Source organism: Pieris brassicae, chromosome 4 (assembly GCF_905147105.1).
Source record: "Pieris brassicae chromosome 4, ilPieBrab1.1, whole genome shotgun sequence".
NCBI lineage: Eukaryota > Metazoa > Arthropoda > Insecta > Lepidoptera > Pieridae > Pieris > Pieris brassicae.
Window position 1 is genome coordinate 5,531,882 of NC_059668.1, and position 27,998 is coordinate 5,559,879.

Consider the following 27,998-nt stretch of genomic DNA (forward strand, 5'->3'; position numbering starts at 1 on the left):
TTTTTGCTATTTTATATTAGAAAGGTTAGTGCCACACCCACATGATAAACATTCATCAGAGGGCCTAGCATTGAATATTTAAGTGCAATTTCTAACAAGGATTTGCCAATTTGACTGGATGCGTATAAGCATTTCATAATACTTTGTATGGTTCGAACATTAAACTGACTCTTATAAATAATTAGGCTTAAAACCAAAAATAATAAACAGCTCAATTATGAGAGTTTTTCCTCCAACTTTCCCTATGGAGTAGAGACTCTTGGGACGTGTGGTTAGAACACAGGCGCTAATTGAAGTTTTAAGTTGGCGCCTGGTAGATAGTGATCCCATAGACCGGTGATCCCAGAGCTGGTGCTTCGGTCAACGAATATTACGCAATACAGCTAGGAAATGCAGCTAGCGATAATGATACACTGTTACAGGGACCAAACCCTTTCAATTTCTTTTAATTTTATATTTACCAATGTTTAATTATTATTATTATTACTATGTAGGCTAGTAACGCTTATAATATGTTACGTTTGAAATTTTTCAAACTCATTGAAATAGATTTGTCTAATAAATATTTCTATAGCTGGATCATATTAGCTGTTTAAGATATTGAACTTCCGATAAATAAGTTGAAATAATTAACGTTTTACTAAATAGTGTGATTCACCATTACAACTCTGAGTGCGGTTGTACGACACTGATTTACAGCCAGATATTTTTCATCCATTATCTTTTAGTAACAATAGTTTAAAAGATCATTAAGGTGACTTAAGGTATGAATGCCGTTAAATATTACTATTTAAATTCAAAACTAGACAAAGATTTTTTATAATAACAAATTATTACTCATATATTTATTATTTCCTGGTAAACAATATTAAGTGCCTTCGTGGCACGTGGAAATCTTATTGTAGACGGTACGGTACACCTATAACTAAGAAAATCCTACATCTGATTCACGGCAAAACAACTTATTCGCGTTTATGGGTTTATTAGTATTATCAGGTTTCTTTGATAGTGTTTGCAACTTTTTAGAATGAAATTTTCAGTCCTTGCAGTGTGCTTGGAATGCGTATTTCAGCGTTCGACTCTTTCCAGTTACGACAAATGGCGTAGAATTGATATGTTGTAATGAATGGAAAATCTTTTTTTATGAGTAATAAAACCCATGAAATTCTATGAATTGTTTATTTAGCGGATTCTTTAAAAAAAGAACCATCATTTTGTGTTTAATTATAATAAAAACATGTTATTAGTTGAAACAAACTTCGGCGTTTTAAAAGAGAGACAGAGAGTTAATTGCAAATTCTTGTTGTCCATTCTACGCCCTTGATCTGAGATTTGATGTAAATTTAGAAACATAATTTCTCTGACGTATAAGTTACATTACGTTACCTACAGAATAAATCAAATTTCTCTTTTTAAGTAAGTCGTGGTATAGGAGATTAAACCTTCAAACAGACTTAGCAGTAACATCGACAAATGCCAGGCGGCGTGGCGCCAATGTAGCTATGCATATGATAGAACGTTGATTGTAGGGGCTTGGTATTTTCGAGCATTTCAAAAGCCTAGAATGTTCTTATCTTTTTAACCCAGTTAGCAACAATTCTAAAAAATTATATGTTATCGATATTTAGGTGTGCCTGGCGATAGTTGACCCTATTTAAATGAACATTTTTGTATATTTAAGATACCAATTCTTACAAAACACGCTAGCAAATTACGGAAACCCTAAATAGTATTTATGTTATCCTTGAAGTAAATTGGACTTCTGATAAGTCGTATGAAAATAATCCTTGTTATTAAAATAGCGGGTTGGGGGGTGCAGGGTAGTATGACGCGTGTCTGCGGGGCGAAGGGAGGATCTGGCGCAGCCTCCGTAGCATCTTCAGCCCCGGAGCTTAGGTTCGTCAGTCGCGCTCCAACCGCGCACGAGCGAGTACGTGTCATCACTGACGGTTAATTTCCTCCATCAAGACGTCGTCGGCACCGGCACAGTTGATACCACAACACGGCATGTGCACCTGACCCCAGTCGCGATACCGGCTCCAACAAGATCCCCGTGACAAACACAAGTGAGTCTGGAATAGTGTGAAAGTTTTTTTCGTGATTCCGAATTCCCTATTGCTGTCGAGCGATAGTTATCCAAAACATCTGCAGAATTAAGTGCGTATTTTTTATTTTTGTGTCAATAATATATACTTGGGGGTACCGCGGACTATACCAATTGGCTGTTACGTAATTTATTTATATTTATTTTGGTGGAGGCAAAATCCAATAATTACGCATTCATTTATAATCAATTTGTTATTTTCATAAGATTTATTTATTTATGCAATATGATTTTCCAAGTGATTTTTTACGCCAATAATTGGATATTGGGATAATTAATATAGAACAATGCGTATTAAACTCTGCGCAATTTATATTTTTTATGTCGTTACAACATGAATTTAAAAATATGTTCTACATAAATGATAAGAGATTAAGCTTGCAAATTATGCTTGCATTTACTAATACGCGCTTCGGAATTATTAAAATTGTTTATAGACATTATTCTAATTAGTTCAGTAATTATGGATACGACAATAACAAAGTCTCAATTAAAACATAAATAAATAATTGGCTATATAACATAATTAATTTATTAATTTATCACTAGCACAAGTGCTAATTGTATACTTGTCCGTTGGTGTATATTTTCAGACAGAATTCGAACGCACGATCACATGGTTGAGGAAAGTGCTTCACGTTGAGACTAACACTGCGCTTAATTTAATGTAAATTAATTTTTGAAAATTTCGGGATAATAATTAAATTAAATCGTACATATTTACTATATTTCAATAATACATTAAATTCCTGAGAGATAGCAGTCGGTACCAGAATGAATAAGTATTATTCGTCCTGGTACGTACTGGTACCTACTCACATTCTGTATATGAGGAAAATATACCCACGTAATATTAATTAACATACGATACATTATTTATATTGAGATATTAACACGTTAACTTTGAACTAAATTAGATATATGTATAAAGTATAAAAATTATTAGAATCGGTTTAAGTAGGGAAAAAAAATTAACGCTTACATGTTTGCACTAGTATTAGACCCACAGCTGAAGTTTCGTGTTCTAATAAGTTATTTATTTGAACTAGCTGCGACAAAATAGAAAACCCTGAAAAAGCTCGATTCTAAACGCCGTGAGTGTTTTTATATATGTAGATATTATTTATTTTATGATATGTATGTATACATTACATTATTTAATGAATTTATTTTTAATTTTTACACAATTTATCCATAATTAAACATTTCAAAACAGAAGTCTCGTAGCTAATGCACTTTTGACTTTTGACACTATGTTTTCTATTAAAATGTTACTTTAATTAATTATTACATAATCTCTGTATATATAAAATTCTCGTGTCATAAAGTTCGTTCCCATACTCCTCCGAAACGGCTCGACCGATGCTTATGAATTTTTTTATGCATATTCAGTAAGTCTGAGAATTGGCTACTATCTATCTTTCAAACCCCTAAGTGATAAGGGGTGTCCCAAAACATTTTTTTTGTTTTTATTTTTTTTATGATACAGCATATAAAAATATAAACACCCTTAATTGTCACTCCTCTCCGATCAACTCTTATTTTTTTATTATAGTAGACAGTTATTTTTATTGAACTAAAAAAAAGATCCTGGAAATAATAGACATGGTAAAACGACGTTTGCCGGGTCAGCTAGTATTATATATAATTATTGAAACAGCAAATATATTTACCATGTCACACGCATGGCAGGTTTGATCAGTTTTCATTTATTTAATAAGACATTAATGTTGACAATTGAGCTGACGTTAAAATTTGTTTCACATATGTCTGTGCAGTGTTCCTTCTACAATATGAGAAAGGAATATTTGCGTTTTTATAAGCGACAGTGCTTTTTTACTGGAGAGTTATAGAAATTCATATAGCATACATTTATGTGTGTTTCAATGACGTTTATACGTTGATTTGGCTTAGAAACTAAATTTACACTTAAATTTAATGGTTTTTAAATTATTGCACATTATTTAATATGTAATAAAAATACAATAGATGGTTAGTGTTTGGGTATTTATTTAATATTACGACGTAGTTATAACGTAAATACTTATATAGGAAAGGTAACCTATTTAATTGACAGTATTTGTCAGAATATTTATTAACACTTCGTTACACTACAATATAAAAATAAAAATTGAACATAATTAAATCAAAAGGAGGGCAACTGGCGGCCTTATCGCTTACAAGCGATCTCTTCCAGGCAACCACTGTGAGTAAAGAAAAAATAAAAATTACATAAGATAGGCAAGTAGTGCAAAAATACATGTTATACACATTTATTAAGACAAAACTTAACAGGAACAAAAAAAAACTAAACTAAAAAGATGATACATTTAAAATAGAAAGTAAAAAGTAAAAAGACACATAAATCATCACGATAATTTAAGATAAGTCTCACGTCAGTTAGTAAGAATGTTAGGGATACGATGTGGCCAGGTAATGTTTGTACAGAAGAAATTTAAAGGAAGATAATATTCGTTGCTCGCGTATTAATGGCCTGAAAAAAAAGTGACCAGATAAAGCAAAACTGTTTTTATAGAGTTTAGTCTTGATGTGGAAATATAATCTTAGTTTAATTAAAAACATTACCTACATTTATCGTATACTACCTAACCTTGTGCCGCCCTGCGACATTGGGCTTCTTTTCCACTGATAAAACGATTATCCGTTAATTATTGAAACTGATAAGAATTTATCCGGTTGTTACCGTAAATGGAATGTAATAAAATATCTCTTAACTATTCGTAAACAATTCGTTGTTAGGACAAGGTTACTGTCATGTACAATTATGGTCTTCACTAGATATTGTGTTTAATATCTAGTGAAGACCACTTTGGCGGGAGATTTTATTTATGTAAAATCTACATCATTAATATAAAATAGCTTTTGTTTATTTTTATCGAAATTGATACCATAAACTAGTATTATTTATTAACACTTACAAACGAATACCATACAATATTATTATCCTGTATATGTTATTATTATCCTAAAAAGTTTTTGTGATAACGTATCTTACTTAATGAGAAATAAATATAATCAAGCTAAATATAAAATAAACATGTAATAAAACAGTTATTGATTTTATATAAAAGAATATTTGAAATAACTCCTGCTGATCACGAAAAGTCGAGTTATGTAAATATGTAAAAAAATCTTTTCAATGTGAAAATTAAACGGATTAAACCTATAAATAACCATACCACCACCAACCATCAAATTTAAATGATAATATAACTTAATGTCTATATTATTGTAAATACTGTATATTTGTGTTATGTTTAGTTACATGAATAAAATGTATTAAATTTTGAAACTAATCAAAAAACAGGTTTAAAAAAAATTCTTCCGCCACTCCTGAATAAATGGCGTCGTTTCGACAGTATCACGAAAATTGGTTGACATTTTATTAGTTATTATGTTTTTATGAATAATGCAAAACGCATTGGAACTGTCATGAATATTATGTTGACTTCCGGTAAACTTGAGTTTTTAACGAATATGGTATTTTACTAAGGATTCAATCGAATAAAACAACACATATAACAAATATTTGCTATAAAGTTTAACATCGTGTGTGCCTTGTACATTTATTTATTATTTAATAATCGAAACAATATAAATAGTTGATTTGATAATTCTGTTGATTGTCACTACTATTACTGAAAAGGTATATTTACTTAAAAAAGCATGTCAGCGCCTCGGCGTACAACGCTCCATAAAAAAAAAAAAGTTTGACAAGGGAGAGCTGTAGATATCCAGACCTAGCAATCAGAACCTATCACACCTATCACGTATATTCTGTTTTGGAGGACACACATTTAATAAAAGCCACAGCCATGTTAACTGTTTCTTATTTATTCAGTTGTTTTTATTCATTTCCTTATTCAATATTTGGAAAAACGAATAACCAACCAATGCTTTGGTTTACCTTTAGTAGATATATAATTACACATGAACAGTTCCTTCGGGATTTTAAAGTCTGAAAAAAAAGTTTTGTCTAACTCACCAGTAACGTGTTTTTTCTTCAAAAAAAAAATAACCAGAAAGGTGACAAATAATCCTTTGAGGTCTGTAGGTATTTATAAATATAGCAAACAACATAGGTACTATGATAAGAATCTACCGCGTCGCCGTACGCCATATTCGCATTAGTATTATACAACATATTTATATAATGCGATTATCAAGTCAAATTGGTACCTGACATCGATGCATAGCGTGCTACAGAACATTCTGGATTACGTGTGATCAAGGAGATATTTGTATTGACTGTTAAACAATTAGTCTTGAATTAATTGATTGTCAACGACAGGCTTGCTGATTTTAATCTCTTCCTATCAAATTGTGTTTACGCTGTGATGCATACATAAAGACACATTTATTTTTTTACGAACAAGGACGTAACAATATGTATGAATCGATAAAATATTCAGATTTCTCACAGTATGTTTTTGTATGTTGCATCCTTCCTAATTTTGTTTGAATAAAGATGATTTTTCGGAGTTATGATATAACAATACTATCCATAATATATCCATGGAAACGAGCCACCTTGCTAGAAAAGACGTTCAACCTTAAAAAATCCATTGAAAACTTCTTTATAACATCTTCAATATTTCTAAAAACAGATGAAATCCCAAAACTGCCAAGGATTTAAATATACTTTTCCTCAAAAACAAATATTGACGACACATCTGTTTCCTAATTGGATTTTATGAGTTTATAAAATATATCGCGCAAGAAGCGGTTGTGGTGTAATTACATAATAATTTACCACCCACCTTTGTATACAAACGAAGCATTCTTTGATATATTAAAAATTATACAGATATAAGTTATAGCTTAATTTGTTAGTTATAGATAATAGAAAAAAGAAGACACCTCTTGTATGTTAATTGTGATTATATCTGATGAATCAATCACAATAAATATTTAATGACGTTTACATATACTCAAAAATACTGTAACTTTAATTTGGGGTAGAGGCTCAGATTGATTGAGTCAGTGACAGAATTCAAAAACCGGCGCAAAATAATGTTTCCGGGTTCTAAACAACAATTTAATTGCAGTATTTATCGATAGTATAATAACAGTTTCATTCAAGCGTTGCTTATTAATTCGTCATACGATACTATAATTTGATTCTTAATAAGAAAAGGTTTGATTTTGCATAGTATTTATCTGGTACGTAAAAGGTTTTTTTTTGTCAAATCTGAATAATCTATCAGTTATTATTTTTATCTAAAGTGAGTCGGTTGGTTGGAAGGTATGTCAAAACTCGGGAATAACACGGACAACTCTGTTGGGAATTCCCATGAGTCATTTTGTTTGTTAATCATTTATTAATAAATGTTTTGAAATATAGTTCTTTATATAATTCATTCTTATTTTCTCCATATTAATACATTTTTTTTAAAGATTTATGCAACAATTAAAATATCACGTATATAAAATAAATACTTTTCCTACGTGCTTCGATTTGTCTATTTGTTACTAAATGTTTGTGACTACCACAAATATACCTATAAATAACTTTACATTAAAAATGTTTGTTTAAGTTCTCTGGTTTGCGTGACCTTTTAAACTCTTATAAAACGAAATTGGTATTCTAAAAACTGCGAAACCACGCGATGTGCAGTTTACATGCAAACAATAACTTCTACTTACTATACTATAGGAGACTAATCTAAATGTATAATTTTGTAATACGAACTTAATATTTTGAAGGATAAGGGTGCGTTAAGACATCTGGAAGATCGCGATTTAGATTTTGCTCTGTCAGCTGTCATTTTTCAAACATTTCATAGATTATAGAGTTAGATCACATACACTAGCCATTGATCCTAACCTACGTACGTACTCTGCGGTAGCCGAAGACAATTAACGTTCAGCTTTGTCTTTGGTACAAGAATTCATTGCTTTTTTAAAAATCATTTAATATTTTTATTGTAATAAAAATTGACATACAATTTTTATATTAACGAAACTTCAACAATATGTCTTTACATACCTACTTGCAACATTGCATCCAAAACAAATACCGAGTAAATACCTTTAGTATCTACTCACAGGTAATGCGATGTTAACTATTCTAAATACACTACTTACACAAGCATAACGACTTAAGATAAGCCAAATTATCTCAATTGTTATGAACAATTTGTCGAAGCGCATAATTAGATGGACTGTAAAAACAATGCACATGGAATTCAAAACCTCATCCATCGTTGTGGGCTTCGTGTTGTACTTATAGGCGCCCTAATCATGGGGAAGATTTGGCCACGGCAACGAGACTAAACACCACCAGCCCGTTGGTGCGTAGAAGCATCTATTATTACCCCTTCCCAATAAAAAGACCCGTAGGAGTCTGACCCGATACGTTCTAACGAATCCAATAACAGCCAAATCCAAAAATCGCCTTCACCGTTGACGAACGGGGAACGTGGGGTCCTTTACGTAAACTTCTCTACGCCGCTTAAGCCGCGGTCCGAGTTTGGTAGGAGCCGCCCTTGTGCTAGTCGCGGGAAGAGCCTATTCTGGCCGAACTACGCTCACCAAAACAGCACAAGCAGAGCCCTTCAGAGCAGAGGTTTCCTTTGTACTTCATTGATAATTTTTCTTATAAGGCAAGGAGGTTGGCATTTACCTGATACAATTCGATTCCTACGTCTTTTGACCTATTGGTTTTTTCACTGTTTTTTCGTATATAGAAAGAAAACTCCTTTAGTCGTCGTAATGGAACGCACAGCATGATTGCACTCTACTGAAAATCGCGATGACACCAAAATACACATATTATTCACCATCAAACATATGACTACTGGTTTCTGTTTGGCATTTTGTAGTAAGCATTGTAATGCCTTGAGCTCGTGCCTTCGCATCACGGCACCAATGAACTTTCTGTGTGGGCAATAAACACACGCTCGTATGATGAAGGATAACATAATGAGGGTTCTAAATATTTGTTTGAGAAATTACATGGGAGAATTGTAATATAAAAGATTGCGTCCAATTTTTTAACCAAACTTTAAGCCTTACGTTTAATGTACCTAGATATGATAGTCTAGTGTATAACTTGAATATTTTATGGTATTTAATATTTACTATTATACATTACTTTAATATTTACTATATTATATATTATATATAAGTAATCTCTGTGACGTAGTAGTGGTTAGCACGTGGCGTATAACTCAAGTGACTTATACGACACTGGTTTGGATTTCCAATGTGAATGTTTTCCACATATTATGTCTTACTGAGGAGTACACAAGAAAGTACAGTTTAAAACAGTATTTGTAGTAATTCGTCACTCGAGAACCACGTATGTATCAAACACAATAAACACAAAGGGTTATTTTTTAAATTGTATGTAAGCGTGTTAAGTAAATTTAAAAGTAATTCAGGGCGACACGGCTCAAACTTAATATGTAAACAGAAAAAACATTAAAATTCTTTTGATAATGCCTCCGTTGTAATAAAACAATTGAAAACAAAAATAACAGTAGGTACATCAAAACCACCTGTTGACACTCGTCAGGCATTGTGGTTTGTAATCTGTGCAAATGGTGTTACATGCCTCGATAAGCATTATAATTATAAAACTTAAACAGTACTATTAAAACCATAGAATAAACGAAATTAATTTCGTGTATGATCGGTAACGTGTAGGTATAACTAATTGATAGCTTTAAGGTGACATTTTAGAATAATTTCTATCTATGACTTAGAATCAGCTTAAATTCGTAAACATTGACTGTTTCACCTTCAATCCCGAATAATTTATTGTTATTACAACCGAGTTTAAACGCATTTGATAAACCACGCGATTGTATACTAAATCACGAAAGCGGCTCTTTAAATAAAACGTAATACAGTTTATATATAAAATTTATACAATAAATATAGTTTTAATAAGTTGTATTGTTTTTAGAATGATACCCCGGCGAAAACACAATGCTTCCTCAGGATCGCTCCCACCACCAGATGACAAGCACGCCAGCAATGATTATATACGTAAGTATCATAATTCATTTATTATCACATATCATATCAAGCATTTTTCATAAGTACGTACAAAATGAATTTAAAGAGGTTGTGAATGTAAAATGATACTATAACGACTTCCTTTTGATTGTGATTGGTCAATAGTATCTTTAGCATACACGCACACAGACACGCGATATCTCTCCCTTTGTACAGGTACAATCTAACATACGATTAAGGCTTTTGCTTTATATTTTCACCACCACGACATGTGCTTTGTGTGAGATGATATGCAACAAAATCTAGTCAAAAAATTATAACTGTTTATATTCTTTAGCAGACAATTTTTGGTTGCGTCACTACGAAAATTTCGGGTTCTTAAAAATCTATACTCGATTGCACTATTCGTTTGGGTTTGTTTAATTAATTAAGAGCAAAGTCACACAATATTTATGTCGTTTTAATAGATTTCTACGAGATATTTTCAACCAAACGGTTTCTAAAGCCCCATATAATGCTTGAGTTTACAAGGTTTCTCTCGAATAATATTCGAATCATTTATCGATGAAACTGGCTCCGTTGAAGCCTTAAGTAGATTGTACTATCAGCGAAATGTACCATCAACTAGTCACCAGTATTATTTAAATTTCTAAATATAACGAGAAAATGTATTTTATTATTTTTGCGATTGCTTCAATGTTTTTGTAATTATAAGAAAAATAATATTTTATTTATTAATTTAAAACGCAAGTATACAGTAACTATTTTTAATATTTTTCTTTACTACTTTAAATTCCTTTAAAAGTTATATTTAACAGTGCATCATTCATGTTCTGTATCTCAACATTGTAGGCTTACATAGACGACTCTTTTCACATTTGTGTTACAAGTTTCTCGTGTGAAGTACACTGAAGCCAGTAATTTCTATTACTCGCTAAGTATTCGTTGTTATTTAGAGGTGACTATAATCAAAAAGGTAAAATAGTCTTATTACCAGAGCCCTACGAGTGATGCGATTGCCCCCATTTCGCTATCATTCACCGATTTCCTTTGACACATATTTTCGTTTTACGGGTCAAACAAATGTCAAATTCCTCACCATTTTTTATTCTTAAGCTTAACAGTTAATAGTCATAAAAGATGCACCGGTGCCACAGTTCGGATACGTGCGCGTCTGCGACTTAGTCCTGTATGTCAAAAATGTATCGGCTTGAGTGCTTCTGACCTAACCCTTAGACCTTATGCCATAGGTTAGCATTAGTTAACAAATTTATAAGGGCGGAAATATGTCTTATTATTATCGTCACCACTGTAATAATATTTATTTATATTACTTTATGAAGTTATACTTCTTTTGGCGCGTTCGGGAAAAATGATTAGAGTATATTTTTACGATGCGCGCGTACACAGTCAGAAAAAATCGACACCCTGAATTAGCATAGTCAACATTTTGAAAAAAAAATGACCATTTTTATTAATTATGTACAATTTTTTTGTGAATTTTTAAATAAGCTTTATTAACTAGATAATGCGTTATAATAAAGCTTTCAATGTATTCAATACCTTTTTTCTATTGTTATCGTAGTTTTTTCTTATTTCTATTAACATTTTTATCTTGTTACGCCAAAGTTAATTATACTTAATTTGTAACGTGTGTACATAAGTGTTTGTCATAACACAGACATGTTTTTTTAAAGTATCCCACTCCTGGTGGTTGATAATATCACAATGTAATTCAAAATGTAAGTGGTTTGTTTATCATATAGGACCTTGATGGAAAACAATGTATCATCTGTTAGAATTGATCATAAAGATGATAAAATCATTTATGATTTTCTGGTAAACTACCATGCAATTTTACTACGGTAATGAATCGTTTGGCAGCAGTAGTGTTAGCCAAGTGACTTCGGCGTGCGACTCTACAATGATGTTGTAGATTCGATCCCCAGCTGTGCTCCAAATCACTTTGTGTCTATCTGCATTTAGTACTTGCTAGTAGTTTACTCTACACTGTACGGAAACTGCCTTGGACCCAGAAAGCCGAAACCGTGTGTTAGGTTAGTGTAAAGGTGTAAATGGGTATTAAAAGGTAACAAACTTCTCTCTTGACAAGAGAGGTCAAGGCTTATTACCAAAATTATTGAAAGTACTCGCTGATATATTTTTACGACATTAACATTTTCCTTGTCAATTTCAAAATATAATATATGCCTACTTCAACATATAATAAAGATGTTCTAGACTTATTTCCTGTTCATTTTCAGTGTCAGACAGTACCAAGGAAGGCTGGCGTGCTATTATCAAACGAAGGCTCAACCGCAAAACACTGCATAAGAGGATTCCGGTTACATCTTGGTTACCAAAGTGAGTTAGGAGGTCATATTAATTATCATATATTAAGGTATCGAATCAGAAGTCACAATTTCTCCTTTGACTTCTAACGAGTCACCGTAAACACTTACGTTAAAGGTTATTGCAACTTCAACTATCGTTATATCTGATACACTTTCTTCGCAAATTTAATGTTTAAGATATTTATTTCTCATTACAACATTCACTTACAAAAATACATTAGGCTTATTAAGTAATTGTAAATTACTAAATAAATTAAATTACATTAGTAAAAAAGTACAACAGCAGGCAAGAAACGGAAGAGTTAAAAATACAGCAATTACAAATATTTTAACACTTACAAGACAAAAAAAAATTACTACAAAGAAATAACATACTAATAATAAATAGAAATCTAGTATTGGTTAACATAGCTTTTACACATTGAATGAAAACAATTTTTTAAACCGGATTAAAGCTATTTGTATTATTAAAATTGTTTACATAATTTTAAATTTAAATTTTTCCGACGTTTCGCGTGCTTTACAGCGTGCGTGGTCACGGTGACTGAAGACATAAGGTTGAATGACAAGAGTATCATAATTGTAGAGAAAGTTGTATTATATGTATTTTTTTCCCCGGAGTTGGTATCGACTAAAAGATGACGGGTTTTTGTAGAAATGACTCACGGTGTCCTCTATTTCCGCGGATTATTTGTCTTGGGGTTTTGAATTGGATATTATTGGATCCCAGGTGTTTGATAGTTTTAGGCCGTCTTCTCCATTGAAATTCGGGTGTTTTTTTTTTATTTTTATGGATTCGCGTACCAATCTTGGAAAGAATCTTTTTTCTTTCGCAAGTACTTTCGGTTGGTCAAAGCGTATGTAGTGATTAGGCCTATCTAGTGTGTGTTCACAGACTGCTGATTTTGTGTGTCGTCTATGTCTTATGTCTTCTTTGTGTTCTTTGAGTCTGCTGGACATATTGCATTTAGTTTGCCCTATGTAAGACAAGCCACAGTCGCAATACAGTTTGTATTATACCTGCATCTTGCAATGTGGTGTTACTTTTGATTGGTCTTAGGAATTGCTGAATCTTCTTGTGCGGCTTGAAAATTGTATTAATAGAAGCTTGTTTTAGGATCCGGGTAATTCTATCTGTAACTCCCTTTACATATGGCAGTTAGGCTGGCTGGCTGGCGGGGAACTGTTTGTGTCTTGTTTTTGTTGCCTTTCTGTGTATTGTGTGACCTAGTGTGCCATCTGCTTTGCGTATAATTAAAATGTCCAAAAAGGGCAGACAGTTGTTGTTCTCTTGTTCAACAGTAAATTTAATGTTGTTATGTATTGAATTTAAATGTGCTAGAAATGCAAATATTTTGTCATTGGAGAGTACTACAAATGTGTCATCGACATATCTCTTGTACTGTACAAGGTTGGTACTGAGGTTTAACCGAGGCATTGGCCAGAGCTCTCTCCTCAGTTCTCCATGAAGATGTCAGCGACTATAGGTGACACCGGAGAACCCATGGCTACTCCATCAACCTGCACATAGAACTCATCTTTCCACATTAAGTATCCTGATGTGAGACAGTGCTTAACAATATCTACATAATCTGGTGACATGTTCTGTTCACTAAGTCTTTTTGCAATCATATCTAGGCAGTCATTTAGTAGTAAGATTGTAAATAGTGACTCAATATCAAAACTCACCATGGTTTCATTGTGGAGTAATTTAAGATCTCTCAATGTTTCCACAAAGTGGTAAGAGTCCTTAACATAAGCACTAGTGTCATCCCCCCTGGGGGGGGATTATATTGATACTAAGTGTTTGGCTAATTTATATGTGAATGAGTCTATATGACTGACTATGGGTCTTAAAGGGTTGTTGTGTTTGTGTATTTTTGCCAATCCATAATTTTTTTTGAGGTTTTGAGGTGTAACGCAGGCTGTTGTTAAAGATTTAACGTCTAGTGACAGTGTTTTAGAATATTTAGTAAGGAGGCTAGATGTTTGTTTTATTACCTTGTTTGTGGGATCTTTATCGACGTTTTTATAGGTATTGACATCGTTTAGGAGAGCCATCTTGCTATCGTATTCCGACGTATCCATAACAACGGTTGCGTTCCCTTTGTCAGCTTGGAGTACTACCAAATCTTCGTTCGCCTTTAGCTCCGCGAGAGCCTTTGTTTCAGCGAAAGTGAGGTTTCTTTTTGGCGGTTTGCTTGCTCGCAGTATGCACGAGATGTCTTGCCGTATGGTTTCAGTCTCATCCTTTGGTATCGTATTTTTGAATATACATTCCTCTACGTAACTAACAATTTCTTCGTGAGGGATTTTCCGCGGTGACGTTGCAAAATTTAAGTCTTTATTTAATACCTCAATGGTTTGTTTATCCAAGTTTTGTTTTGATAGATTTATGTGATGTTTTGACAAGAATCGGCTGTGTCCTTTAAAGTCGCGACGTTTGACAGGTGTTTATTGGTTTTCTGTGCTAGTTTTTCAAACTTTTTTAGTTGCATGACTTTGCAGTTATTGAATTTGTTGTAAGCCCGAGTGTTTAAGATGTTTATGCACTGCCTCCAATCTGTTTCCGAAAATATCTCACGTAGTTCATCCGTTTTATTTTGGATTTGAATGTTTAGTCGTTGATACCCTGTTCTGTGTCCGGCGATAAGATTAATTAACGATCTTCTACTTGCTGTTTCAAGAATACTGGCGCTCCCAACTATGTCCTTTCTTGGAGCCAATCGTACACACTTGGGGAAGATATTGTGGTCTCTGCATCTTTTAAGAAATAATACATATAGATTTAATCCGGTTAAAAAATTGTTTTCTTTTAAATAGAAATCGCTTAATAATTAATACACAATTATTTAATACTAATACTTATTTACTATTAAAATCATTTTACTTCAAACGGCTAATAATAAACAAAACTAAAACTAAACAGATATTTTTTATTACATTGTTTTCACATAAAAAAATGTGGAAATTCCAGACATTTCTTCCATATTAACTCCATCAAAATACATGTTTACCTACTGCTGTTTTTTAATCTGCGGCATTTCAAAGGTTTCGCGGTTAAAGCATCAGATAAAGTCGGGAACATTAACGTTCATTAATAATGAAGAAATAATAAGAATTGAAAAGTTAATATTTTTAGACAGAAATTAGTATAAATTCTAAATTTACATCATCATCATCTCATGCTGTCATCTGTTGCTAAACTGAGTATTTGTGTCTATTGTATTAGCCATTATTCTTTCAGGTACAATACAGAAAAGGCCATCGGTGATCTTATAGCTGGTATTACGGTCGGTTTGACAGTAATCCCTCAATCGTTAGCCTATTCAAATATTGCGGGTTTACCGCCGCAGTATGGATTATACGGTTCCTTTCTCGGTTGCTTCATTTACATACTCCTTGGAGGATGCAGGGCAGTACCAGCTGGACCCACGGCTATCGCATCTCTACTGACCTGGCAAGTTGCTGGAGGAGTGATAGAAAAAGCGATATTACTTAACTTCCTAACTGGCCTCATTGAGTTGTTGATGGGAGTACTCGGTTTAGGGTTCCTAATTAACTTCGTATCAGGTCCTGTATCTTCTGGATTTACGTCGGCAGTAGCACTTATGATAGCGACATCACAAGTCAAAGATCTCTTTGCTATAACTGTGACTGGAACGACATTCTTGCAACAGTGGATTTCGGTATTCAAGAATATACACAATGCATCGCTGTGGGATCCCATTCTTGGATTTTGCTGTATCGCCCTCCTCCTTTCAATGAGGGTAAGTAAATTTTCCTTTTGTAAGACAGTCATATAAACTTTAATCAAGAGAATTGTGAGATTTTCTTCGTTTGTTATATGACCACTTATTATGGTTTTTGAGACTAGATTTTTGCTCTGCGAAAGAGTCAATGTATATTTATTTTAGAAAATCGGAATGTTAAAACTCGGTGAGAAGTCAGCGGATGGTCCGAGTACAAGGCACAAAGTGTTGACAAAATGTATGTGGCTGTTGGGAACTTGTCGGAATGCAATTGTTGTTATACTCACTGGAGTACTCGGCTACTGGTTTGTAACCACGAAGGGTTCATCTCCTGTTCGCTTAATGGGTATGTAAACAACATTTTATAAATATTATGACTATGGCTTTCAAAGAAACAATCATGTTTAATATTTCACTTGTATATGAACAGACAACAACAACTAATCATCTTGAAATATTTTTCTAACAAACCTATTAGTTTAACTAACTAATTGAACTAACTTGATTATAATTGTGTCTGGAATTATCGTTTAATGTTCCTTTAGAAATACCATGTTAAATACAGTGGAATCTGTATAACTCCAATGTCAAGGGAAGTGTAAAAAAAATCGAGTTCACCAGTTTTCGGCTTAACGAGAACTTCGAGATACAGAGACTATTTATAGAGATTTCTAAGGGTATTTTTCGATTTGTAGAGTCGAATTTGAATAACAATTGAACTTAAGTTTTGCAGTATATACTTTTTACACATTAAAAATAATTACATATTAATGAAGTAATCTGTACTAGTATGACTTAAGGAGTCGCCTTTTTGAAATTCGAGTTATAGTGTATAAATATATATTGTCAATACTTCGCAGGGAAATAACATTTTGTTCGAGTTACAGAGTCTAAATAATTTGAGATACCGCGTATTTAGGGGTTCAGCGAAAAGGAATTGTATTTTTTTTACTTACTGAGGATTTCGACTTACTGAGGGTCGAGTTATAGAGATTTCACTGTATTTCTATGTGCAATATAGGTCCTAATAATATTTTATTATTTTTGTATTTTAATGCGACAGTCGAAGGTGTACCGGGCGGTTAGTAAAATGAGATTCAGTCAATCGTCATTTCATCATTTCTTTTCTTAGTTTCATTAGAGTAGATCGGACGCACATTGGTACCTATTCATAGTATATCATTATAACACTTTCAAATTAATTATTTCGAACTATTTTATAAACAAATATTGTATCAACATTTGCAACAACTTGCAAACTTATTATTATTAAACGTTAATCATTTATAATATAAATGTATTCTAAAATAATTTTAAAATGTGAAATACCTTCGATATATGTTATTAAATAACGATTATATGTTTACGTTATAAGATAAAGCATCAAAAACATGTAAAATCAGATTTCACTGACTTTACGTTTCGACTAACGATGCCATCTCATTTTTTTATCTCTAGAAACCTTCTCACTCATCATCACCCCTATGATTTTAGCATTCTTAAACTCCAATTTCACAGGTGCCATTCCCTCTGGAGTACCAGTGCCAACCGTCCCACCATTCACCTACGTTCGAGCTGACAATACCACTGCAGACTTCGTAGACATGGTCTCGGAACTTGGATCCGGTCTTCTCGTGATACCCTTAATTGTTTTACTGGAAGATATAGCGATCTGCAAGGCTTTTTCTGGAGGGAAGACCATAGATGCCACTCAGGAAATGATTGCGTTGGGTCTGATGAATCTTGGCAATTCTTTTATGCGAGCGTACCCGGGTGGCGGATCGCTGGCTCGGTCTGTGGTGTCCAATGGCTCGGGAGTTAAGACCACATTCAACGGGTTGTATACTGGTAAGACTTTTTTCTATTTCTTAACACCATAGTACTATTTTAATTACGTTTTGTACGTTTATTACATACTTATCAACTTTTGATACTTTAAGAAATTTTATTATCAACGTATTAGTATTAGTAGTATTAAAAGCTTACCTTGCAAAAATATGTGTTCTATGTGACCTATCAGAGTCAGTACAAACAATTTTTTTTGCACTTCATCAATTTGTAAATGTTTATAGCATTAAGTTACATAGCTTGTAAATATAAAATAATAACGATTATATATTCTTAAGACACTCGATCGATAGATACTCCTAAAACCTAACCCCTAGGTGGGCGTCCACACTCCACAATGAGTCTCGTTTGCGTTCGGCCTTGAGCCTCGTATTTCACTTCGCTCCAATTCTTTACGGCTCTCTTTGCCGCATATGTTACTGTACGGCCCCAAGTTTGCTTGGGATGGCCACGCTCCGCTTTCCTTGCGGGCTCCAATCAAGCGCCTGCTTGGGAATATGATTGGGATCCTTTCGTAGTGTATGGCCTATCCATTTCCATTTGAGTCGCTTGATTTTGATTTTTTTGACATGTATATCCAAATCAGTATAATGTTAGTAACATTATGAGTGACAGTGTCTGGTCTCGTGATTGGACCCGTTCCCAAATACTTCGGAGACATTACGTATATATGTGCGAGGCACAAACATTGATTCAGGGATATGGAACCACATTTATTTTATAACAAAAGAAACAATTTTACAATTTATTTTTCAGAGATTGAGAAAAGGCAAATAAGTGTATCTATATAAATACACAATACAAAAGCTGATGTTAAGTTTTTTGTATCAATGCCTCAATTTTCTACCCTGCGTACATTATGTAGCTATTATTTTAAATCTACAGAGACGGTGTATATATCCTTTTTTCTTTAGAGCCACGGAAAAGATAGGAAGGGCTTCTGGTGGAATTACATATGTACTAGAACCAGTCTCGCTGCTATGACATTCAACATTTCATTTCAAATCTATGATTTTATTGACATTTTATACCTGCATCGTGGTGCTTTCGTTTCCCTTTAAAATGTATCTATTTTTCACTTACTGTATTTGTCTAAGCTTAGTAGAGACTCGGATCTTTAAGTCTATGAATGAAATATTTTTGTGAAATATTCTTTCAATTGCATGCAATCATTTTTGCAATATTTCTTTATTAGTTTTATTTCTTGCGAACATAAGTACACAGGTGTGCTACTATTTATCATATAAATAACCAATGCACATAAGCATATTATTGATATGCAATGAAATAAACTGTCAAATGTGAGATGTGACGAAATGAAACATTTAGCTATGCAGAACATTATCGCTTTTTATGGCTTACACAATACTTAATTAAGTTTCTGTTGTGGAATGTTATTGCGGTATGCAGCATGAAATACTACCTACTCTGATAAAACTGTTAATATAATTTTACATTGTCATTGTTTCCAGGTCTGATGGTGATACTTGCTCTACAGTTCTTTACCCAGTACTTTGAATTTATCCCGAAGGCTGCACTGGCTGCTGTCATCATCTCTGCTATCCTGTTCATGGTGGAATATGACGTCATCAAACCCATGTGGAGAGCCAAGAGTGAGTTAGATATTATTTTTATTTATAATTTTTTAGATGAATAATAGAAGATGACTTAAGATTACTAGTTAAATTCAGAAAAAGAAGGCTAAATACATACTGTATAATGTCTAATAGCAAAGATCTATAAAGACCTCTACTATATAAAAAACTGAAAAGGTTATTTCATATTAAGAGATAAATCGATGAGATACAAGACACGTTCGAACCATACCTCAGTGGTTGTGGTCGACACAAAGTTAGTTAGTTTTATGGTAAGTAAAGTCGAAACCGCTGAGTATATAAGTATGTCAAACAGGGGGCGATGATTTTAGCGTCACTCGATTTTGTTAAAAAATATTTCTTTATATTAATCACCTTATACTGTATAGGTATTGAAATTATTATCCACTCTCAGTGAACTTCGTCTACGTCTATTAAAATCTTTATGTAACTAACCTATTAACACACTATTAAGCAAAATATTTTCCACAAGCACGTACTTAACAAGAAAGTAATTACTTGTTTGACAGCGAATTACATTGTTAGGTGTTTGTAACCCACTTACCAAGTTTCGCGTGATGAATTAAGTTAATGGTGATAAAAAAGCAAAGGTTTCTAACTAAATCACGAATATGATTAAGATAATGTTTTCAGAAACAGGTAAATTGTATTTTTGCAGTGAAACTTCTTTATCGGCGTTGGAAAAAAAATTACAGTCACATTTTTCGGTTACGCGTCACATTTTTCCGTTATACACCATCTTTTTCTTGTCCCTACCACGGTTGATTCGAAGAGATTCGAAGCCATTAATAACAAAAATATATAATAACGATAACAATGAGAGTGATAATTCTAATACGATTAATGAAATTCTGTAATAATCTTAGTAGTAATAAGGCAAAATGAATATTATTTGTATTTAACTTTATTTAACCAATTTCTGTAAACTTCCATATAGTATTTTATAATTTTTAACAAAAACGCGATAACTGCGATATTAGCATTATATACTAAACTTCCTTTTATGTTCGTTTGCGACAAAATTTGTTGCGCCGGTGGTGTTGATGACATAAATGAAGTCTATTTTGACGCTAAAGACAAATCGTATTATATAAATGACATCTAAAAATTGTATGACCGCTATAATCGCTGTATCTCTCTCGAAAGCAAATATATTGAATAATCAAATCAAATTCTATATAAACAGGCTTTTTTCTATACTTCTTCTTCTTTCTATAATACTGTTACGAAGACGAGTCGACTGCAATGTTTATAGATTTTTCCACTACTTAGAGAACTTTTCAGCAGTGTAATATGATTTCTGACCGTTTCAGGTTAGGGTCAATCACATATTAGAAAATTGTAATTTCCATAATGTTACCCTAGTTTTCAGGAAGCTGAAACCTTTTTTCAGTCGGTTTTAGAACATGTGTAGTAGAGTGGTGCAGTTTTCAGGAGACCCGTTTTCAGGCATTTTCAGGCCTAGGTATACCCCTTTGATGAAGGAATATTCTACACCAAACTTTCTAGGTGTGATACAAGGACGAAATGATACGAGAGAGAGAGAGAGAAGATCAGAACTTTCTCGAAACTAGACTGAGCACTCTAGAACGCCGTACGACAAGGACGGAGCAACGTGCGAAAGAGACAAAGAGTCTGGACGTTCTAGAATTGTGCAATCGCTACTCAGTAGCAAGCCCGTCTTGAGAGTTCTCGAATATTGTTTAGAATTATTCCCAGGGATATATAAGCGAGCCGAAACGCGACTAGTCAACTTTAGTTTTGAATGCGATAACAAGAGAGAAACACCGAAGCGATAAAGTGCGAATAAAGTGAATACAAGTGATAAAGTACTGTGGGAAGTTTGCATAAGTGAAGTAATTAGTGACTGTTTTTGTGTGTGTAATTAGTGCATCTCTGTAATTAATTTGTGCCCATAAATTCCTCATTGATTTATCAAGAAATAAACCTTTGAAGAAATCTACGGCATTTTCTATCCGATCCCCTAGCTCGTAACAATACTTACGAACTTTTGAGCCTACCAATTATATTCTGGTCCTGAGAAACTCATCCATATTCAATATTCATATATCACAGCAATTCTTTCTGGCGTAACAAAAATGCATACACAAGATTAAAAGAGAATGACGTCAATATTCTTAGAAATTTATTTCTTACCGAAGGAAATATGTATAAAAATTTATGTATTCATAATTCTTTTCACTAAAAGAGTATGATAAAATGTTAATTTATAAAGTATAAAATAAAATGTTTATTTTCTTATTTCCTCTATAGCTATATCTTATATGAGATCGCTATAGTACTTTATGCGGTTTACCACAGGAAAAACTAAGGGAAATTTAAATGTATGACGTAACTTGTGGTTACATTTTCATGATCTAATGTATGTGTAATTACAGATTTCAAAGATTGCTTTGTATTCCATTGTAAAATAAATAGAATTTCTATCTTCACTTTTTTCCATCAATAGTAATTATACACTGTTGACGTAAAAAAAAAGTTTGCGTGTACCAGTGTTTATGTACACGTCAGAAGTGAAACTTCTTTATGACCTTAATTTACGAAAAATTATCAACTGTATTGAACTTTACACAAATTGGTTAAATAAAGTTAAATTAGATAAAGTTTAACAAAAGGCTTTTATTTGCATAGACATGAATACAAATAATATGATTATTTCATTTTACCTTATTACTACTAAGATTATAACAGAATTTCATTAATTTTAATAGAATTATTACTATTTTTGTTATCGTTATTATATATTTTTATTATTAATGGCTTCGAATCAACCGTGGTAGGGACAAGATAAAGATGGCTTGTAACCGAAAAATGTGACGGTATTTTTTTTTAAGTTTAACTTCAATTAAACAACAAACATTTTTTTCTATGGAATCCATAAACAGTCATGGTCAATCAAAGTCAAGTCCATTGTGAAATACCAAAAAGATATTTTAAACAGAGTTCTAAACAACTACTTATGCGTGCTACTTACTATAATTACAAGACAAGTCCTAATAGATATAAAAGTTTTAATAGATTTTTAATTAAACACATAAGAAGCACGCCTTTAGCGTCTGATAGTCCTAGGTTCAAACCCAGCCTGTGTACCATCAAAAAAACATTGGGAACTAAAATTTTACGGCGTGAGTCAGGCATAGGCTTATCCTACTTGCCTATTGCCTACATACAATCTAAGAGAGACCTAAAAGGTTGAAGGTTTTATTTATTTATATATACTTTTTTTGCACAATTATTGAATAATATATACAAATAATAGTTTAAAAAATGAAAAACATGGTGCAACGAGCGGCCCTATCGCTACTAAGCGACCTCTTCCAGGTAACCATAATTGAAGAAAACAACAAAACAAAATTGTTAAGAAGGGCAAAAGTCCGTAACCTAATTTAAGATATAAATAAAGACAACAACTAACTTATTAACTTACCAAAACTGAAATAAAATAGAAAAAGCAAATGTAAAGATAAAAACATGATTATTAAAAAGAAATTAACGCACCAAACAATAAATTAACATAACTATTTAAAATGAACAATAACTTACATACAATTTATATGTAATATGTTAACTATCATTATGACGTGCATTCGATATCTTACGTGCTAAATATTATTGAGAGTAATAAAATAAATAACTTTTCATTTATTATTTTCAGAGCTGGACTTGATACCTGGACTGACGACTTTCGTGCTCTGCCTGGCTTTACCAATTGAGATGGGAATCCTTACTGGAGTCGTGGTTAACATTGTATTTATTCTGTATCACGCAGCGAGACCGAAGTTTTCTGTTGAGATGCTTAAAGTTAGTATCTTTTTAAATATATTTCTGAATACACACAGAGCACTTCAAACAAAGTTGCATTCCGACCGACCCCGAAATACCTAGCCTCGATAAAATTAAAAAAAATTGCATAAGAAATACAAATGTCCTTATTTCCGCTAAAATCCAGAATAGTTATGATTAGTAATAGAATTAAGAATAGTTTTTCTGGTCCGACGTTAGCTTTATTTGGAGCTTATTTTTAGCCTAATTATTAAATCTATATTTTTTTACTCTAGACCACTTTTCCTCTTTATAAATCGTAACAGATAATAATATGATTGTTAGTTACTCTTTCTCGCTTTGCCACTGCATCTATTGTGATTAATTTCCGAATACAAAGAGATATGATAAAAAGCTACTTTTGATGTTAAACACTTGTATAAATGTTAAAAGGAAAGTTGAATGTAAGCTAGTAGAAGTAAAAACACGATAAAATATATTATTTTAAAGAGGAAATTGTATTTACCGCTTACCGTGTAATTAATAACATAAAATTTCCTATTTATTCACGGTGGATGCTTATGGAAATTTGAAACGCCACCTGTGTCGACTGATGCGACGCGTGATATTAACAATGCAGTGACAGAGTATATCCAAATTGTGTATTAAAATTTCGTTTTGTTTTTTTAAATTAAATAATTTATAAAGCATTATTTCGGTTAAACAAACCCTTCAATAACTCTTATTATGCATATTTTTGTATGGCTTGTGGATTGGATATGAATATGGATTGTGCGGCATTTTTATAATTAATCAAACTGAATGTAACACTTTCTTTGCAAATAAATGTTTTATTATTATTTATTTATCAAAGGTACAAATATGACTTCCGTGTATGAAAAACATATTGAATTTAACTTCCGCGATAACTTCCAGAGATAAGTGATACTCCAAGACATATCTTGAATCTGAATCTCTGTATTCTTAAATAAAATCTCGTGTATAAATTATACTATATATTACAGTTCAGTTTTAAATATGAGTAATATAAGGAAATACTATATTATATTTTTATTTTATTATTTTACATGATAGTACAGAAACAGACAACAGAATGAGCGAACACAAAATGTTACTACAAACTAAACAACATTTGTAAACCTGAAGTACAACTACACCTGTACATAGGATTTCAGAGGCATCTTCAGTGCTAGTTTACTAAATATTAACTAGCAATACTTTATACATTATTACATACAGTATACATATATTAAATTTAATTACAAAAAATGTAAGTTTTTCAGATTGCAAGTCTTCAACACGAATAATACTTTTTAAATGTATACTATACAAGAATGCTTTGCAACACAATCTATCACCTTATCTAAAATTATGCAAAGCATTTATCCTCCTATGAGTAAGACAAATACGATAATATTTATTGTGTAAATAACTTAATCATTCGTCAGTAGAACAATGCCCAGCTTAAACTATTGTAAACAACATTCAACTTTGCTTTTCAATAATTCCGTAATGCCTTTTTAGTTTATAAAACCAGATCAAACTAGCTCCATTGTAGCATAAAAACAAAATGTGTAGGCATATATGTATTACTAATATTGTTTTAATTTTCAGACGGAGCAAGGAGTAGAGTATCTGATGATAACACCAGACCGCTGCCTCATGTTCCCTTCAGTTGATTATGTCCGACGTCTTGTTACCAAATGCGCGACCAGCAACTCCGTTCCTGTAGTCATAGAATGTACACACATCTACAGCGCCGACTACACGGCAGCAAAGAGCATAGAGCAGCTAACTGCGGACTTTCACGCGAGACATCAACCATTATACTTCTACAACGTAAAACCTTCAGTCTGCTCAATCTTTGAAGCCGTCGCGAAGCCAGAACATTTTGTTGTCTTCTATGAAGACGAGGAATTAGACAGGCTTTTTGCAGCCGATAATAGAATCGCGCCCCAAAAACCGCCACCTCTAAGCGCTTAGTTGTAATATTACAGACTATATTTTTGGAAGGAAGTGTAGTGTGATATTTTGGATGGTATACTCTTTTGTAAATAGTTTTCATCTAATGTTTATCGGTGTGTAGACGTCGATGTAAAACAAACTTGTGGCTAAAGAACGTGACAGTTGACTGAGATTTTAATGAGGTGCAATATTTATATATTTTCTTAAACGTCGAGGGTATTTTTGGACCACTTTATAATAAATTGGCGTCACAAAGGAATATTTTGTAATGAACGCGCAAATATACATAGCTGCAAAACAAAAGGTATCGCGTCATCGTTCTTTAGACACAAGAACTATAGATGCTCTATTTTAGTAATATTATGATGATGGAAGGTTTATGGCTGTGTAGCTGTGATTGGGCGAGCTCGATCACATCCATCAGTATTATAAATCAATATGGAATAACAAATATGACGAAGGAACTTAGGTTAAGCTTAACTTAGCTTGAACTCTAAAAATAGTACCTATTTTAGCTACCATCTAATGATTACGTCCGCCTTTACTCAGTAATCCTTTGCTCACGTGTGTTTTAAATTATTGTTTAATAATGTAGATCAGAATAGAAAATTAAACATCTTTTTTTAAATTAATAAGGGTGACAATCACTGAATCATTTTTAAACTACGTTAAGTAATATTTGGACTCGCATTTAATAAATTACTACAGCGTCTTCATTGTATAACATAAATATCATTAATTTGTAAATAATCATTTAGTTTTAAGGATATTGCGGCCTCGTTTTTAACGGAAAGGTCCAATCGTCTAATCAAGTTAAAACTTCAAGGTTATAGAAATTCTCCTTTGAATAGGCACAGATTATATAGAAAGTAGAGAATCCCTTTAACACAGACTATGAAAACTAGAATCCTAATACGTATATTATTACTAGCTACGACGTGTTAATGACATAGTTTATTCTCTTCGTTGACTTTTACCATTAATAGCCATTAATAAAATTAGCTTATCTGCATTTTACTTTAAAGTTTGTTTAGTAATATTTATTTAGAAATGTGGGTACTATGACTTCTAACAGTTATTAACAAGCATTTTAAAAAACCTGCACTATTATCATTGTAAGACAGTGTCTTTAACGTTTCTCAATTATTTAGTCAAACAACTTTTGGACAAAATCATCTATTAAATACAAATATAGACCACGGTTTATATCTAATTGCAAGCTAAAGTTTTATTTAAAAGCTCACAAAGTTTTTTAAACTAGAGACTGTTAGGCCTTTTAAGTTTGCATAGTGTTATTTTTCTAATAAAATAATATAGGACTAGCATCTATTGTTGTGATTGTAGATTTTAATGATATTTAACACTAACGTACTTATGCCATTTTCTAGGCCATGTCCCTGTTCGAACGTGATAAAAACAAAATCGTTTAAGTATTCGTTTTTTTTATATTTTATTTTGTGTTTAGAGTACAACATAGTGTAGATGGAATATATCAATATGTTAGGAACGACTGGTCCAGTGCGCAGTGTAAAAAATTATTTTTAATATACACGGCCACGGCTAAAATGAATTTAAGCATTCATGAGTGGGACATAATCGATATTCGATAGTAGCCAAATTCAATCAAAGTTAGACAATGAGGATATTTAACCTTGGAAATGCTCAATCTTTGTCCACTTGCATCAAAATAAACGAGACAATTCATTTGAATGCTTAAGTTTATAAAAGTCTTAATAGGGAAATATTTTTGAATTATGCATCATAATTTTTATAATTTAATAGAAATTATTTACTGATGTTATAAAATTGTCTTATAATTAATTTTATCAACAAAATAATCGCAAAATTAAGAGAGTATTTTAAGAAAAACAGATATAAACAATATATTTACTTATTATATAAACGCCAATGCGTAGATATTGTATCAGCTTGTACCTTAAAACACATTACATATAAATGTTTCACGTCTACTTAAATAATTTTAAGATGATTAACGCGTTCATATTTTGAATGTTAGGTAAATGAATCAGAATTGCGTAAAGCTATTAAAAGTGAGAGCTGGAATTGTGAGTTCTGCGTGAATCGGCCTTAATGTAATCAGAATAAAAATAGTTTTTAGATATGGACTTATAACAGATACGATATTATATGCAACGTCTATTGTATTATATATATATATTCCAATAACCTAAACTCAAGATAGAACTTGTATCAGTAGGATGTTGTCCCCTTAAATGGTGTAGTACAAAACCTGTATATTAAAATCGGAATATTATTGCTATATTCGGTATAAGCATACTGTTTTAAATATAATTGATGTCTATCGCTTCAATTTAAAAATGTTTGTAGTAGGGTGAAATTGTCTATATGAAAAGGTGTTTGTGCACAACATAATTATTCACGTGACATTGATTCACAATATATACTGTTAAACTAAATTGAATATTTTAAATGCTTTATATAATAAAAAAATATTAATGTTTAAAATTATGGTGCGAACTAATGTTTTCCCAGTTCCAAGAACAAAATAATTATAATTAAACTCTTTGAGAGTTAACGACGTTGTTTC

At 32.3% G+C, this 27,998-nt stretch overlaps 1 protein-coding gene and 1 long non-coding RNA gene across 4 annotated transcripts; one reads left to right on the top strand and one right to left on the bottom strand.

The window, feature by feature from the left end:
* The first annotated feature begins 1,909 nt into the window (after nucleotides 1–1,909).
* On the top strand, nucleotides 1,910–27,980 carry LOC123708081 (sodium-independent sulfate anion transporter-like). Of its 3 annotated transcripts, none has more exons than XM_045658575.1 (10): nucleotides 1,910–2,157; nucleotides 10,038–10,120; nucleotides 12,355–12,454; nucleotides 15,692–16,214; nucleotides 16,362–16,542; nucleotides 17,260–17,277; nucleotides 17,715–18,044; nucleotides 19,517–19,657; nucleotides 23,337–23,482; nucleotides 25,079–27,980. In XM_045658575.1, exons 2-10 carry the CDS (start codon nucleotides 10,039–10,041, stop codon nucleotides 25,445–25,447), a joined length of 1,890 nt encoding a protein of 629 aa, XP_045514531.1. In that variant the 5' UTR covers nucleotides 1,910–2,157; nucleotide 10,038; the 3' UTR covers nucleotides 25,448–27,980. The 3 variants fall into 3 exon arrangements, with proteins under 3 accessions (XP_045514531.1, XP_045514530.1, XP_045514532.1); XM_045658574.1 differs by having other exon boundaries at nucleotides 1,910–2,066; XM_045658576.1 differs by lacking the exon at nucleotides 17,260–17,277 and having other exon boundaries at nucleotides 1,910–2,066.
* Nucleotides 19,477–23,933, bottom strand: LOC123708083. Its single transcript, XR_006753569.1, has 4 exons — nucleotides 23,793–23,933; nucleotides 23,352–23,465; nucleotides 23,109–23,113; nucleotides 19,477–19,608 (listed from the first exon to the last, which is right to left on the bottom strand). It is a non-coding gene; the product is annotated as an uncharacterized LOC123708083 (long non-coding RNA).
* Nucleotides 27,981–27,998: the final 18 nt, after the last annotated feature.